At 35.5% G+C, this 17,659-nt stretch overlaps 2 protein-coding genes across 2 annotated transcripts; one reads left to right on the top strand and one right to left on the bottom strand.

Moving 5' to 3' along the window:
* LOC121726435 lies at positions 1-2,370 on the top strand. Its single transcript, XM_042113811.1, has one exon. It carries the CDS (start codon positions 74-76, stop codon positions 2,015-2,017), a length of 1,944 nt encoding a protein of 647 aa, XP_041969745.1. The 5' UTR covers positions 1-73; the 3' UTR covers positions 2,018-2,370.
* A 259-nt stretch (positions 2,371-2,629) lies between these two features.
* Positions 2,630-9,994, bottom strand: LOC121726439 (eukaryotic translation initiation factor 2D). Its single transcript, XM_042113816.1, has 12 exons — positions 9,843-9,994; positions 9,511-9,769; positions 9,228-9,394; positions 8,945-9,083; positions 8,560-8,728; positions 8,175-8,304; positions 6,484-6,580; positions 5,966-6,171; positions 5,086-5,227; positions 4,073-4,225; positions 3,537-3,680; positions 2,630-2,821 (listed from the first exon to the last, which is right to left on the bottom strand). The coding sequence occupies exons 1-12, from the start codon at positions 9,896-9,898 to the stop codon at positions 2,729-2,731; spliced, it is 1,755 nt and encodes a 584-aa protein (XP_041969750.1). The 5' UTR covers positions 9,899-9,994; the 3' UTR covers positions 2,630-2,728.
* Between the last annotated feature and the right edge of the window lie 7,665 nt (positions 9,995-17,659).

Raw genomic sequence — 17,659 nt, 5'->3', positions numbered from 1 at the left:
TTAAAAGTTCGCGTGCTTTGTTTTCGTAAAAATGTAAAAAATATATTACAAAACATATTCAATATTTCGTAAAATGTCCGAAAAACTAAAGGAATATCAAGTTCTTGACGTTTTCTCTGGTGGTACGTTCTATAAAGTAAGACACAAGGTCACTAACAACATATTTGCGTGGAAGGCGTTTAATTGTTCCGCGTATTCTGATGAAAAAATTCAAAACGCTGTAAATGAAGTGAAAACGATAAGTAAACTTCTGCCTGGAAGTTTCCTGAGATACTTCGACACAATCCTTCACGACCCTACGAAGACTCTGTATGTTGTTCTGGAGTACATATCATGGCAAAGTGTACAGGACCTAATAACCGTCTGCAAGTCTACCGATAAGTATTTCAACGAAAATTTCATTTGGTACCTTTTACTGAACGTAGCGCGAGCTTGTAAAATTGTGGAGAACAACAATTTCATAGCTTTAAGAAAATGCCTAAGAGCCGAAAGTATATTCGTCGATCATGACTGTGACGTGCGCATAAATGGTTTCGAGCTGTGTTTGGAAGAAAATGGTGCGGAAAGTCTCATGCATCAGTTGGGAGCACTCCTGCACACGATCTGCTACCTACCAGGCGCCTGCGACGATAAAATAAAGCAATTCAGATACAGTACCGATCTTGTGGATGTCATCAGTTTTTTGAGGGATGAGAAGAATATTGGCATCAAGTCCGACGTGATTATTTATCATCCTACAGTGCTAGCCAATACAGATGGAAACTCAAGGCCTACATCATTTTCTGACATTCTGTTGTCCGCAGACTACAAAGACTCAAGCTTTGAAGCCAACAAATGTGACTCTGAGAAAGCAGTAGAGCTATGTAATAGAATTGAGCCTATGCCTAGGTTGAGCATATTTGATAGTCCTATTTACTGCAATGTTATCTCCAAGAAGGCATATGAAGAGGACATTGAAGAATCAAAATCAGAGAGAAATTCTTTATCACCGACTATTGCTGCATTGGCCTTAGAATTGCCAGGATTTGTGCCTAGAAGTAGGAAACCAATATCTCAAGCTCTGTGCCATTATGAGGGTCCTAAGCAAATTTCTGAGGAAACACTGAGTCACCAGTGGATGGCTCGCATGATTGCTCTTAGACAAAGAGAGGAGTCACTGAATCAACGAGAAAGGGAGCTCATTGCAAAGGAAATTGTAAACAGTCCGACTACAAAGTTGGTTCCTCATAATGACTCTCTAGAAGAAGAGTGTTTCAGTAGCAATGGAATAACTTTGCCAGAAGTTATAACCCGAGCGAGTGAAGTTCAAAATAATTGGGTGTCAAGAAGGAGGCAGAGAAAATCAAGCTCAGTAAGACCTAAAGGCAGAAGGAAGAGCTATGCTTACGAGGACTTGGACAGCTCCCTATCTGCAGATACCGGTGACAGCAGCATGATTATAACTGCTACAAAGTTTACAAAAGACAACATGCCCAGAAGAAATATTTTTCCTGAGACTAGTACTAAGAAAGTTCACTTTACTTCTACAAACCCATTTGCTGAAAGTGATGATAGTGTTACATTAACATTTTATGAATTAGAAAACAATGTAGAAGAAAAAACACTTCCGAAAAGTACTGATTGTAGAGATATTAATAAGTTCAAGTATTTAGACACAGAAAAAATAAATTCGGAAAAGAGAAGTGCAAAAAACTGGGCTCATTCATCACCTTCAAAGCAAGCTAAGATATCAGGTAAAGCTTTTACAGATATAACAAATAGGAAGAATATGAGAAAAACTCCATCCAAATCAAGTTTAACATCTAAAACTTCTAAGACATCTTGTCCTAGTGAGTGGAGCATTGACTCAGGCAGAGCAAGTGGTATTTCTAATCAGTCTGGTGGTAGTCTAGCATCTAAACAGGCCCTTGCTCAAACACCAAAAGCTCCACCTGAATTCAAGAAAACTAAAACCCGAAAATCGCTTTTGCCATTCAAAACTCCTTTTAAGTTTAGATCTACTTCTACTAAAGTATAAAGTTAATTATATGCGAGTGTAATGTATTTTACACTTCTTACTTTGTTGCCATGCATAGCAATTAAGATTTTTTAATATTGGTACTAGCTATAAGTTTGGTTGTGGATTTACCTTGATAACTTCTGTTTAATCCTATACTTTTGGATTTTTTCTGTAAGATTATAATATAGAATGTAAGAAAATAACGGACATGAACCCACCTTAACTCCTAGATTTTAAAAATTTTATTATATTATTGTCTAAGATATTAACAATTTTATTAGTTTATAAGAGTGTATAGAATCTTTTCATCCTTTTCATATTACATTTTAGTCTCTTTGTCTTCCAGAGAATTAAATCGATAGTAGTACATATTTTATGACACAATCAAAAGTATATCTTATATTGTAAAATAATTGCAATAGAATAAAGATGATCTCTTGAGCTTGAACATATTATTATTATATAAACTTTATCACATATTTTAATTTTAGTTATAAGTTTTCCTGTTCGCCATGCTTATAATTTAGAAATAATATGAATTACAATATAATATGAGATTTAAAATTTTAGATGCCACAATTTTTTACAAATGTTTAATTTCCTGTGTTTTAAAAGTGTAATAAAATAAAATTGAGTAACAATAAAGTTTATTCAATAAAAATTATTTTTTTATTTGCCTTACACATGTAATTATGTACATACAAGGATTATCACAAAAATATTAATGCATTATTTCTTCTTGTTGAGAGCTTTATCAGCACCTTCCAAAAATTTCTTGGGCAGCCCATACTTCTCTATTAAAAGTTTTGCAATAAAGTGAGTCTGAAACAATAAATATTAAACATTAATTAAAAAATCTTTTATATTTACAACTATTTACAACTATTTAGTACACTATTGTATATTTTTCAATTGTAATGTTTCAAATGTTTGTTGTCCTTATGATCAAATGTAACATCTTTTTGTCAGCAATTTAGAATTTGTCTTTTGTAAATTATTATTTCACAGATTGAGTTTATCAGACTCAAATCTCTATTTAGTGCAGTGTACAGTCAGTCAATAGAAGCACTTAAGAGGATACACCAGGGGCTAGATAAATGAAAAAAAAGTATGTGTAATATCTATAGCTGTCTCCCTTACCTCAAGCCTATACCGCAGGGAAACAGGGGACAACGTTTGTATGGAAAAAAGGGCGGTGTGGTCTCCTCTTAACACCATTATATTTATAATAATAACTGGTCTAAATATAAACTAGGTTTCGTGTGGGCAGCTGCTAGAAATTTAAAAATCACTCATTTACTTACTTCATATTATTTTGTTCATTCATTTGTCTTTTACAACAAAATTGAAATAGAAAAATATGAACCAGGGCTTGTACCATGAAACTGTTTTGAGACTCAAACAATCAGACGAGAATACCACCTCCTACTCTAACAAACGTGAAATGACGTTGTTAGAGCAGGACGCGGCATTCTCGTCCGATTGTTTGAGTCTCAAAACAGTTTCGTAGTAGACCTACTGGTCTTAAGGTTCTTACCTGGTCGCCTTGCAACAGTAGCTGGTCAGCCTTAGCGCCCGAACTGCGCGTGACGCCGCAGGACGCCGCTGCGCCGTGCTGGCACGCCTGCGCCAACTCCACCAGGTTGTAACCAAACGCCTCCAGGTTCGATACCAGCGTCACCTGTGAGTTGGAGACGATGATTTTGTATTCAGAAGTGCTATATATAATAATAACTAATATGTATTATAAACGTGTCTGTTACTTCTTCACTCTAGGCGTGACCTAAATCGCTAAACCGATTTTGATGAAATTTGGTTTAAACATACTTTGAGCTCCTACACAAAAGAGCACACTTGGATAGTTTTTATCCCAAAAAATGTTCCGTATATTTTTTTGGGTTAAAAACTATCCTGTGTCCTTATACGTAGGCCTAGGGGCTCTAAAGTATATCTAAGTTGTGAGTAACATCTAGTTCATTTTTCTATGTGCAAGTGTTCGCACATCATACATCAAGGCCTCAAGGCACAAAATTCTATGTGCTGTACCACTGAAATTGGTTATCTTCTGTCTACCTTTTTATTCCCGCTGCGTGTGGCCACTTGCATCTTGATGGGCTCGAGCTTGGACTTGATGAGTTTGTGCGTGCCGTCAGAGAACACCATGTCCGTGCTGGGGGTCATACGGCCGAGCACCCCCGTCATAATTTCCTCCCATTTTAGCACCTCCTGGTAATTTAGAAAACTTAAAATCGTCTTATTTATTTATTTATTTATTTAAAGATACACCAACAACATATTGTGACAACATTAATAACTTAAAAACTAATATATTTTTGTTTTAAACTAACACAATAGTCAATTACAGGCGTATGCAACTGTTTTAGAGGTATTTGCTCCTTACATTAAAAATAAGTTACTAGAAGTGTGTCATAAGAAATGCTTAACTTACTATAATATTTAATGTAATTAATAAAAACAAACTTACAATTAATAAGAAGAACTAATATTTAATTTTATTTCATTGCAATTAAGAAAAAAAAACAACATTACAATTAATTTTTTGTCAGAATAACTACAGTTCATCGGTAAAAACTAATTAGCAATAATAATAATACTAGAATTATGTCAGAATAATTATTACAAGTAATGAGATGTCATATTATGTAAAAAAACAAACAAAATACATTAGCAATAATAATAATACAATTAAACTTTTGTCAGAATAAATACAATTAAATTTATGTCTTTCTATACGATTTACTGGTGCATGACTAATGCTGCTTAAATATGCTAAGATAGGCAGAAAAATAATGATACTTGTAGTATACATCAGGCATAGCAGGTTTAGGTAGGTTTAATGAATGATTTCGGGCGTGTAACATAGTATTTGATGGTGATTATTGATCCTCCACTAGATTTACCACAATAATAAACATATCAAAGTAAAAACATTCACAACCAACAACAGCAAGTATGTGACAGTGTAACGATATTTCTAATTATTTTCGACAATAGTAAATACTTAGTAATTTTTCATACACGCTTATTGAACCGAAAGAAATAAAGAAAAAAATATTTTACTGTACCTGAGGCCGCTTGTTGGCCGCCTGCGCCAGCGCATCGTCCAACACGACGGCGCCGCGCCGCTCGGGTGCGGTCAACTCGCGCGCGCGCACGTACTCCACCAGTGTCGCACGCACCTCGCTCGCCGATAGTGCTGTCCCTTTCCTGCAATGCGAATTACGGTTGTAAGTGATTTGATAGTAAATGGTAGACGACTGACATGGTCACCACCTATCAACGCACAGCCCAAACCACTGGACCGATCGGGCTGAAATTTGGCATGCAGGTAGATATTATGACGTAGGCATCCGCTAAGAAAGGATTTTGATCAATTCCACCTCCAAGGAGTTAAAATAGGGGATGAAAGTTTGTATATAATAATACTTCTTAACGCGAGCGAAGCCGCGGGCAAAAGCTCGTTACAAATAAAGATGTTTAGACTAGTACGAAGATCCAGTAGGATTGGTAGGTAATAGGTTAGATTAGGTAATACGAAGAACAAAAGATTAGCCCACAATCTTTCAATGAACTAGCTGTGTAGTTGACTTCTGATGAAGAAGATGCTATATCCTCCATATCCTTGAACGTAAAACATAAATGAAGACGTGAGTGGAAGAACCACATAAGTAACAGTTAGAAAATTGTTTTTTTTTTGCATAAATGAAGGCTTTAGGACCGGAAAATGATTTGAATTAAAGAATACTGGATTTTATGTATAGCCAGATAATGAAGTGGGTAAGTTACAAGGTTTATTTAAAATTATAAGGGAAAAATGAGTATTTGTCCTTATGCTATAAAATGTTAGTTATGTCACGTCTTCAAAATATATGAAAGCTATTTCTATAGATGTTGAATGTTCATATTAAGTCAGTCGATATAATATCTTGAGCTTTGAAGTAGTACCTGTGCGGAGCCAAAGCGGCGGCGACAGCAGCGGTGACGCAGTACAGCTCGCGAATGACGGGCGGGCTGGCGGGCGCGTGCGCGACTGTCGTCGGCGCAGGCGCAGTTCGTGGAGTGCGGTGCGCACGCACGAGCGGGTGGGCGGGGTTTAGTTTGACGAGCGCGTCCACGCCTTTCTCTATCTCGCGCGTCTCCACCAGACCTTCCTTAAAGCATTTTTGTTTTAAATATTAATGACATTATTTTGCAATTCAATAATCAAATTCAATACCATCACTTTTGGGCGACACGAGAATTTTGAATGTCAGGAAAAAAAAATATTAATGTTTGCTTGCGTATTCAGTTTGAATAGATTCCAATGTTACTGAACTCATTAGAATTTTATTTTTTAATGATGAGTGATTATTAGGCAGTAATGTTTCAGACCAAACTAAACAACATTTCTTTCAAAAAGGTGTTGCCTTTTGGAAACACATTTATGCAGAAACATTTTCTGTGTTATTTTAAATTGCCCTTACCCTTTGCATGGCTTCCAAGAATTTCCCCATCTTCTTATAACTAGATTTTTTGACATCGAGGGTGTGATTTTCAGGACATAATGGCATTAAATAGTTTCTGAAATGGTGAATAATAATCACATTTATGCCATATCAAGAGTATTTTGATCAAAAAGATGTCTTATCTCAAGCTAGACCAAGATAATATTAAAAGAAGAATAATTGACCAAGTTGAAGAACCTACATTGAGAACCTTCCCCCTATGTTATAAGAAATCCTCCGTGTATAATGATGTTATAGGTATACAAAGTATTATGTTTTGTCCTCCTCATAATATATAATTTTTTGTTTATGGGTGGTTTCACAAAAATAGGGAAACTTCGTTTCCGCAGCACATTTCAGTTAAAATCAATATTAATTATTTAATACCACAATTGCTAAGTAATAGTTTACAATGTGTTAAATTTATCCCCCAAATTATATTAAAAGTAACATTATATTATATATTTAAAATCTGTTTTATATGTCCCAAATGTCAGGCCCTAGGCGCGTCCGTTCTCCGAAATGTTGTGTTTAGGAATCCATATTTTAAAAAGTACTATGTTTATACTTATTTTTATTAATATTTTTTAAAATGTTTAAGTACTCGCAGCTAATTATGTGAGTATTTTGTAGTTAAAATAAACAATAATTATTTTTTCTCGAATGAGTTTAGTGTCCTCAACTATATTCGTCAGGCCCTAGCCACTTACGAATTTTAAAATTTCGCAACATCATTAGAATGTACGTTGAGTATTATTGGTGAATTTTAGAGTATTACATGAAGTTATTCTCTGATAACACTCGCTCTGCGTCAGTCACTTTATAAATCAGGGCAAAAAGAAAGTTCGTGGGCCACCACGTGGTAATTCCAGTCACTTGTTCAATCCCTAGCTAAGTAATTTTGTTGTTTATTGATATTAAATTCTTATGAATTAATTAATATTTATAAGTAATACGTCAGCATTGTTCGCAATATCATATTAGACTTCATAATGTTATTTGCAAAAGAAATTTTAAGTTCAATTTTATTCCAAATAATCAGTCCCTAGACCATCAGGCCCTAGCTTCTAAAGGCGCTCGGACTGACGTTTAGTATGAAAACATCAGTACTATAACGAAATACATATATTATTTAAGCCTTCTCAACTGAAAAAATATAATAGTCTTAAGAAAAACAATAATTGAAAATATATCAAAAGCTTAAATTCATGAACAGCAAATTTCAAACAGCTTTGGTCTGACCCAAATGTTGAAAAATATATACTTTAGTGACACAATTCCACTCTTTATATTAAGAAGTTTCGACCCAGTAGTCCTAAAATAATATAAAATCGGCTAAGTGCGAGTCAGACTCGCACATGAAGGGTATAAAGTTGTCAGTCCCTAGATGCCTAAATTAGCAAAACTCCTTTTAACTAACTTCCTGAAATAAGGCATAAAGTGACTGGCCCTTTTAGTTATGATACAATTAATTGATCACCTATCATGTACACTAAGAGGGAATTCAATAACAAATTAAATATGATGAAGACAAAATACCTTCAAAAGTTGCCCTATTTTTGTGAAAGCACCCTTATAATATACACAGTGTAGATCAACATTTTTTTCTAAGAAAGTTTTTATAATATTTCTATTAGACATCTAGTAGTGGAACAAAGATATAAACATACTTATAAAACAAGTTAGTCTTGAGAGGCAGTTCAACTTTTGTGGCTTGATGCTTAAGGAAAGAGAGTAGGCACCATCTCAGAAGTCCATCCATGTCACTAGGTATACCATCATCTTCATTGTCAGAGCATTCTGAAACGATTTTTTATAAAATACAAAGCAGAAACAACAGAAGATATTTTATAGGAGAGGGTCTATATTTTTCTTTTCACACTTAAATCACTGATTTCTTTAAGATAAAGCAATTAAGATAAAAAAGACATTCTTCAAGATAAAAAAGACATAGAGATAGTTTGTAATTTGTATGCTGGCAAGTGGCAACTTGCTTTCTTACAATGAAATATGCTAGTAACAACATTTATTAGATTACAATAGCTAAAATCTTACCAGTTGCAAAAGTTTCATTGTGATCCATATCTTTGTCTACATCATTCTTTTCCTTTTCATCCTTCTGAGATTTCTGGTCATCAATAATCTGGGGCTCGTTAACTACAGGTACTGCGGGGTTTTCTTTCACTAAACTTGGCCATTCCTCTTTGATAGGTTGTATATTCAACTACATGAGAAAGATTAAAGGTAATATTTTTAATGTAATTTTTTTTACTATTTTGAATGATTTTTATTAGAGATGTGCCGACTAGTCGGTAAAGACGACTATCCGGCCACTTTCGTAGTCGGCGACAAGTCGGCAAAGAGCGCAACTATTCGGCTTTTATTATTTTACTATTATTAAAATTACATTAAAGAAAAACTTTGATTACTTTTTATTTACCTGAGCTAGATTTTCTGTCATAATATTGGTATCATCTGAGAATATGGGTGGAGCGAGCTTTGGTCTCTCCAGTTTATTAAATTTAACATCCTTACATAGCATATCCCCAAAAACATGAATTGTTTCTAAACACACACCCCTGGAATTTTATTTAAAAATGTTTTAAATGAAGTAAATTACAAAATTTGTTTATTAATTACAAAACATTAAAAAAAATTAAAACATTTATTTAATGGTAAAACAGGTCCTGGTATTTTATACAAATAGTGAAATTCAAACTTACATGGGCAGTCTAGCCAAATCAGTGGAAGATACAGCTGCTTTACCAACAAGGCCTGCTGCATAATTGTCACCTGTGCACACCGCTAGTATAGCACCCCTGTTAAAACGCTTGCCTTTGAGAGAATCTGAAACTACCCCTGGTGCATATAAAGGAGCTCCTCCTTGAATCTGAAAAATAGTATATAAAATAGTATATATAGTAAAGTCACAATTGATAAAAAGTTTTAATCTTGTTTTAATATCTTCCACATAATATAAAAGTATATACATAGTACAAGGTTTACCTTACTCAACACTGGTGTATGAATGGCAATAGTTGGCACCAAGTCTGGTACTTTCCACATGGCACATACTGTTGGCACAAGTCTATCCTCAAGTTCAATGATCATAGGCGTTCCATCTACAACGTACACGCCTACTGTATCGCCAGAATGTAGAATCAATTTCATGCAGCTTGTGTTCGATTTTACAGAAACTATTTCTTTGACTTTTTCGTCTGATGTGCCAGGAAAGCATGTTTGAATGCGTTGTGCAAGATGTTTCCTGTATGAAAATAAGTTCATTTAATATATAAATAAAAAATAAACTGCGAAAATGTTGAAAAATGTAACCATACTTTTCAGAATTTTTTAAAGTATTATTTGACTTCAACTTGTAAGGTTTAGCGAACATGATGATTTTTGTTATTAGTAATAGGCACAATTAAATATTATATTAATTTAGCTGTATATTAATGTTCATATTTTATTAATTTTAGCGGTGTTCAGACTTCAGTTTAGCAGAATTCTGAATTTACAAGTGATTAATGATGTTATCTGTCGTTTGTCAATGTCTACGTCAATTGTCAAATGTCAATGTCAAATGAATGTCATACACATTTTGACAGATTTTTTTTATAATATGGCGCTTGGCTTTTTAACCATGGCCATTGTCAAGTAAAATATGGCGGGAAAAATATTTTTCGTCAAGTCGAAAGTCTAGTAAAAGTCTAAAAAAGTAGTCAGTAAAGTCAACGAGTCAAGTCAGTTGTTTTAGTAAGGTGGTAGACCCTTTACTAAAACTTTCGATGAAGTTTTGGAGGGAACACAAAATGGCACGTTTCTTGAAGTTGTATCACTTGCCCACACTTGTGCACGACATCGAATATTTAATGGTTAATATTCTACCAATATTACACATTAAAAACTGAAATACAACAAATTTTAGGAAAATAATACAAAAACACAACGTCACTCTTTCGTATTCCCAGCAAAACTCCTAGATCATAAAGTTAATATACCTAGCGGAATAGAGAAACAAAGGCCTGAGCAAGTATACCACTATCAGTAACACTGCGTGGTAAAAAGAGACGTGTGATACATGACAGCAGCACTCTTTTTTTGACGTCCAGTCGGCACGTGCCGCACGTTAACAATTTAATCTTATAGAATTCAGTTCAATCATGCTTGTGTAAGTGTATACGTACACATATTTTTCACACAGATGAAAACCAATTTTGGTTTCGTTTCACAGCTCGAGATAGTTTCTCTATAATTCCGCTAGGTATATTAACTTTATGTCCTAGATATACTTTGTAAAATATAGCAAACCACCAACGTCAAGGTCTATTAAATAGTCGGGGCATTATAGGTTACATTTGACAGTTCATCAAAATAATTGCACAATGTAACCTTGCAGCGACTTGCATAAAAAATAAATATTTTCGTTTTGTTATACCTGCACAATAATTGATTAACTCTTTTCAATTACAATTACATATTTATTGTAAATATGACCGATACGAATTATTTAACGATTTGCTAAATTACTGATAAACAATTCTAAACGTAATAAACAAATTCTGATTTTAATAATTATTGTACGTCGTTACAATGTTACGTCAGCTGACCTTTTTTCTTTTTAAACTCTAGAGTTCGACAAGGCTGTTTATGAACGTGGCGAGAAAAGGAAATAACGCTTCTTTCATACAAAAACGTCATTTTTGACAGTTCTCCTTTACCAGCAGCGCACATTGACTGACATTGACACATTCAATTAAAGCCTTGTCGAACTGTAGGGATGTTGCCATGGAGATACCTATATCCTTAATCTGAGGATGTTACTCTAAAAATCGAAAGCGAAGGCCTGGAGATACTGACACAAAATTATTGGTCATTTGTACCAGTATGGCGGTTTTACAGGGGTATAATTACGTAAAGGCAAAAAGGAAAATGATGGTCATAGCGCTCGCACTGCCAGCCCAAACCAATGAATCAGGAAACAGATGGAAGTGACATAACCACAAAAAAGTGTGACCGGCGCCATATTGCCAAGAACTAAACATGGCGGTCTATAGTGATGGGACACTCGGTTGATATTTGTCGAGGATATCGATAAAGTAACTGAGCGTACTGTTATATTATATATTATATTGATATCAAAAATGATTTTTTTTATATTATATAAAAAATCATTTTTGCCTGTTTTGTCTCTATGTATTATTGTACATAGAGAAAAAATAGGCAAATATGGTTTTTTTTTTATATAGGAGCCTCCTTGATTTTAATAAAACTATTTAATTATTTTAAGTTCATTAATTATTATTTAAGTTGCCATTATTGATATCGGGCAAAAATTACCAAAAAATTGGACAAATACGAATTGTACTCGCTCACGAAGGGTTTACAGTTTATTTTAATTTTACCATCAATTATTATTATTATTAAAGTATGTATACAACTGAGTATTTTGTGAACATATTTTCAAGTGCCTACCTTTGCCATTATTGATATCAAGCAAAAAATAGCAAAAAATCACGTTTATTTTGGGGCTCCCTTAAATATTTAATTTATTTTGTTTTAAGTATTTTTTGTTATAGCGGGAATAGATATACACAGTCTGTGAACATTTCAGAAGTCTAGCTATAGCTAGCCTGGAGACAGACAGACAGACATCGAAGTCAGTAATAGGGAGATCGCAGACGACAGACTTTTTGTGCGATCGAGTCTACGTCAAACACAGCACAAAAAAAAATATCGATATTTTCAATTTGATATATCGATATTTTTGGGCGATATATTTTGTTACGATATATCGATATCAAATATCCAATATCGAAATTGTATCAAAAACGATATTTTCTGCTTTTTAATTTGGTACTTAATTAAGTTGATTTTTAAGTTTGGCAACTCTGTCTTTAAGTCAATGACACATGTGACACCACACAGCCATTCTCGAAAATCACCTAACACCTTGCCATACTTTTCCGACAGGTCCCAATGGCCGTCATACCACTGCAAAGGTGTATTTTTTTTTCGCCAAAATATTTGTATCACCCTGAAACTTTTTTTAACAGTTCTCTGCATGGGCGTATATAAGGGGGGTGTCCTGGGGGTCCGGACCCCCCCCATTACTATCCATCTTACTTGTCCAATTTCGACAATAATAAACACTAAACAGTAAACACGTTGCCTATTTGCTGCTGCGGAACCCTTCATGCGCGATTCCAACTAGCACTTGGCCGCTTTTTTACGTTAGGGACCCCCACCCTTATCAAAGCTATATATACGCCCGTGGTTCCTTGTATGATCATAAATAGGAGCCTGATAATGCCATCCCTGTGGGAGGTATAGAATATGAACAATATTATTTCAAAATCCTAAGATTTTATACGTAATTTCAAACGGTTTTTTCCCATAAATGATCCCCATAAATGGACGCTGTTAAGCATTCGTGTACTAACCCTCATAAAAATTGTGTATTGAGTTATGAATGCAGTTATGTTCTTTAGATGATTTAGAATAAGATTGCATTCAAAATTTAACGACAAAAAAATGTGGGTTAAGACACTAATGCTTAACAGCGACCAAATGATCCCCATAAATTAATAACCACGTTGTGAAAAGTAACACATATTATTTATGTGAAATGAATAATGATAATACTAAATTTAACAGTTTTTATAATAATTCAAGTGAATAAATGCAATTTTTCTTGTAAATTATGTACCTACTTGTCTTATTTTGCTCCTTGAATTTACAAAAGTTTAGGAATTCGTATTTGGTTTTACAAATAACTTATAAAATTCAAATATTTTATATCAAGTCCGTACCTATCGATTTATTCGTTTTGGTTGATGTGTATAAGCAGCTCACTTCACTATGGAGATTAATCTGACAGATGTCAAATAGGCCTAAAAATGCCCCGACTATAGTTCAAAAAGAGGGAAAATAAAATTCCTGATTGGCGACACAAGCCGGCCGCCCAGGGCGCCGGATAAAAGAAGCGAAGGCAAACAAAAGGGGCACTACCAGCACTCTAGGCTCCGAAGAATTTTCGCCCAGGGTGCTGGTAGTGCTTAAACCGGCACTGTTATAAAAAAAATATTTCTAGCCTATGTGTCACCACTCACCGCTGGCCAGACTGGCTGGTATTCCAGCTCATTGCGCCATCTTTTTCTAGGGCGGACACGGCGGCGGATCTTCCGGTCAAAGAGAATATTATTATAAACTTTTTTTTATGAAATTAGGGGGCAAACGAGCAAACGGGTCACCTGATGGAAAGCAACTTCCATCGCCCATGGACACTCGCAGCATCAGAAGAGCTGCAAGTGCGTTGCCGGCCTTTATAGGGGAAATAGGGTAATATGGGAGGGTAAGGAAGGGAAGGGAATAGGGGAGGGTAGGGAAGGGAAGGGAATAGGGTTGGGGATTGGGCCTCCGGTAAACTCACTCACTCGGCGAAACACAGCGCAAGCGCTGTTTCACGCCGGTTTTCTGTGAGAACGTGGTATTTCTCCGGTCGAGCCAGCCCATTCGTGCAGAAGCATGGCTCTCCCACGTAAAACGTACCACGTATTTAGGTCACGTCATCACATTTATCAACAGTAACTTGGAGCATGGGGTAGTAGTAGATATTATGTGCCTGGCAGTGCAAGGTATTCATACAAGGCACGTGAGACTCTTGCCTGACAGCCGACAGGTTATTTTTTATTGATGTGGGTGGTTAAATCAATAAAAAGTTCGCTTGTTTCGTCTCTGACAGGAAAGTAAATGAATATAATTTTGTTTCAGGAATTGTAAGGGCCTGTCCACATCTCCAAGTCACGACGTCGTCAACGGTGTAGTAACGTGGCACGTTGTAACGCCTCCGTGGTCTAGTGGTATTAAATATAGAGCGCGGCTCTTGACTCGGAGGTCGTGGGTTCGATTCCCGCGTTGGAAACATGTTATTTCCAAGTTTGCAGGACAATGCAGGCTGAAGATACTGTCGTAACTTATTATGTTAAATGATGAAGTTTTAACAGTTTTTTGTTTAGTAACATTAGTTGCACACGTAGGTACAATAATGAACAAAAAAATTAGTCGTAAAGTGTTACTTTAAAAATATAAGTAAATCAAAATAAATAAAGCTGTAAATATTATAATTACTTAACTTTTTTAAATGCATGTCATAATATAAACAGAGATATATCATATAAACTCATTAAATATATTAAAAAACCCTGAACTCAGATTTTATTTAGAAAAAAAACAGTGACTCTTTTTTAATATTTGCTCCCCTCTAAAATTTGATAATTTCGTTTAGTCACGGTTTTACTTTAAGTGCCGGTCCAGATGAGGTGTTTTACGCGCGAAATCCATACGCGTGTTTCAATTTCTATTGCATCCAGAATCCAGATACCGCGTTTCACGCGCGTTTTTACGCTACAAACATGGACTCGAAGTTATCACGCTCCAATCAAATACACGAATATTATTATACCTACTCTGAGACTCTGATAGTAAGTATCTCGCGTAAATACGCGAGTCGCTCACTCGCGCGTAAAATGTCTCATCTGGACAGGCTCTAAAGGTGCGATATTTTGAATCAACGACCACGGAATGCAGCAAAAATCATAAACATTTAAACTAAAATTAATAAGGAAGTCGTTCCAAAGCCCTGTATTTACTTTGATTAGTGCGAGTGCAGGTGAATAGTGCAGGTGATTATAGTGATTAGTAGAAAATAACGAACTTGCACTAATCAGTTGCTGTCCACACGTATTGCTCTCACCTGATTACTAATCACCTGCATTTATCACTAATCACTGTGAATACAGGCCTTTAAATGAAGACAGTTGGTACAGAATCCTATATATATTAAGTATTCACGTAAGGTTTTTATACAGGGTGTAACAAAAATAAGTGATAATACTTTAGGGTGTGTACGTGTTCCTTGTAGAGAGTTCACTGTGAAAGTAGCAGCGATGAAAGACGAAAAAATTTTTTGACTTTTGTATGGGGAAACTCGTGACGCTCGGACCCTTGCCCATACAAAAGTGAAAAATTTTTTTCGTCTTTCAGAGCTGCTACTTTCACAGTGAACTCTCTACAAGGAACACGTACACACCCTAGAGTATTATCACTTTTTTTTGTTACACACTGTATCTCTTCTCTAAATAGTATAAAACAAAGTCGCTTTCCGCTGTCTGTATGTATGTGTGTATGTATGCTTAGATCTTTAAAACTACCCAACGGATTTTGATGCGGTTTTTTTTAATAGATTGAGTGTTTCAATAGGAAGGTTTATATGTATAACATATGCATAATATGGTAGAGAAACACTGATAATTTTAGAGGTTTCTAATGTTATGTCGTAAATAAATTCATTTTTTTGCGTTTATATTGCAAACGCTGGCTAAACCCTACGAGATAGATCAAAATAATGTACTACAGTATTGTACACCTTAATAAGGTAAACAAAAAAGTCCGCGATGGTATATGTCTATTTCTTAGGGATAACTCACAATAGCCATTTTTGTTCTTTACTTTTTACGAAAAATAATGGCTTATTTACGAAGCGATTTTAACAATTTACAACATTAACCCTTACCCAAATAAACATGTTTGGAAGCTAAGACATTAAATGTAGATTATAATTGTCTTTTACACTATACAATTTCGATCAATACTTTAGAAGTTTTCAAACGTATAAACTTACGCGGAATCAAAAAATATGTCGCGCGGCGGCGGCCGAGGGACATAGCGTTTACGGCGGAACCGGCCGGGGGCTCTCATAAGCTTCGGGCTTATGTTATTGTAGTAGATAGTGTATTTCGTCATTGTGTGGTTGTGCAGACGGTAACGCAGAGGAGCAACCACAGCGCTTTCTTTCAGATATTCATTGTTTCTGGTTCTTTGGTTTCTGAATTGTCGATAAAAATATATTTGACTTGGTTAGAAAAACGGACTTTTGTTTTTGCTTTGCGATTGGGTTATTTGTTGCTTTGTGGGTATTACTATACGATCATGCCTGGAAGACGTCGTCGTTCGAACATAGGTCGTAGTACAGTGAATGCCAAAAGAGCACGTTCAGCAAGAGATGAAGAATCGTCAACGGAACGTGAGACTCGCCTCAGCCAGAATAGTGATAGAAATCGGATACAGAGAGAAAGAGAATCGTCTGTAGAGCGTGAGGCTCGCCTCAGTCGGAAAAATGATAGAATTCGGATACAGAGAGAAAGAAAATCGTCTGTAGAGCATGAGGCTCGCCTCAGTCGGAAAAATGATAGAATTCGGATACAGAGAGAAAGAGAATCGTCTGTAGAGCGTGAGGTTCGCCTCAGCCAGAATAGTGATAGAAATCGAATACAGAGAGAAAGAGAATCGTCTGTAGAGCGTGAGGCTCGCCTCAGCCAGAATAGTGATAGAAATCGAATACAGAGAGAAAGAGAATCATCTGTAGAGCGTGAGGCTCGCCTCAGCCAGGATAGGGATAGGCATCGAATACAGAGAGCAAGAAAATCATCCGCACAGACACATAGCAACACCGAACAAAACGAACAACCAAACAGCCACAGACCCGAGAGAGTAACTAATTCATGGGTAAATAAAGAAAATTCTGCCATTTTTTGCGAAACTTTTATCGTTTACGCAGCACAATAGGAAAAATCACCCGATTTTGAAACATTCTTCATTGGTGCTCCGCTTCTATTGGTCTTAGCGTGATAATATATTATAGGCTATATCCTACTAATATTATAAAGGCGAAAGTTTGTTTGGATGTATGGATGTATGGATGTTTGTTACTCTTTCACGCAAAAACTACTGAACGGATTTTAATGAAACTTTACAATAATATAGCTTATACATCAGAATAACACATAGGCTACAATTTTAACCGACTTTCAAAATGGGGGAGGTGTTATGTTCGTTTTCTTATATTCAACGATTACTCCGCCGTATGTTACCCGATTTTTATATTCACAAAAGTGGTGATCTGATGAAGGATCCATAAGTAATCGAGGGAACTCCTCAAAACTTATAGGGAAACGTGTGGTGACTTCGGTTTCGTGAGAAGTATTCTAAGCATATGCTACCAACAAGTAAGATTTTGCACCGAGATATACCTGGTATACCGTGGTTCGGAAGGTGCTGAGAGAACTCCTGATTCTTTATAGATACAAGTTTGGGA

This window comes from Aricia agestis, chromosome 4 (genome assembly GCF_905147365.1).
Source record: "Aricia agestis chromosome 4, ilAriAges1.1, whole genome shotgun sequence".
Lineage (NCBI taxonomy): Eukaryota > Metazoa > Arthropoda > Insecta > Lepidoptera > Lycaenidae > Aricia > Aricia agestis.
This window is presented reverse-complemented; position numbering and strand designations above follow the sequence as displayed.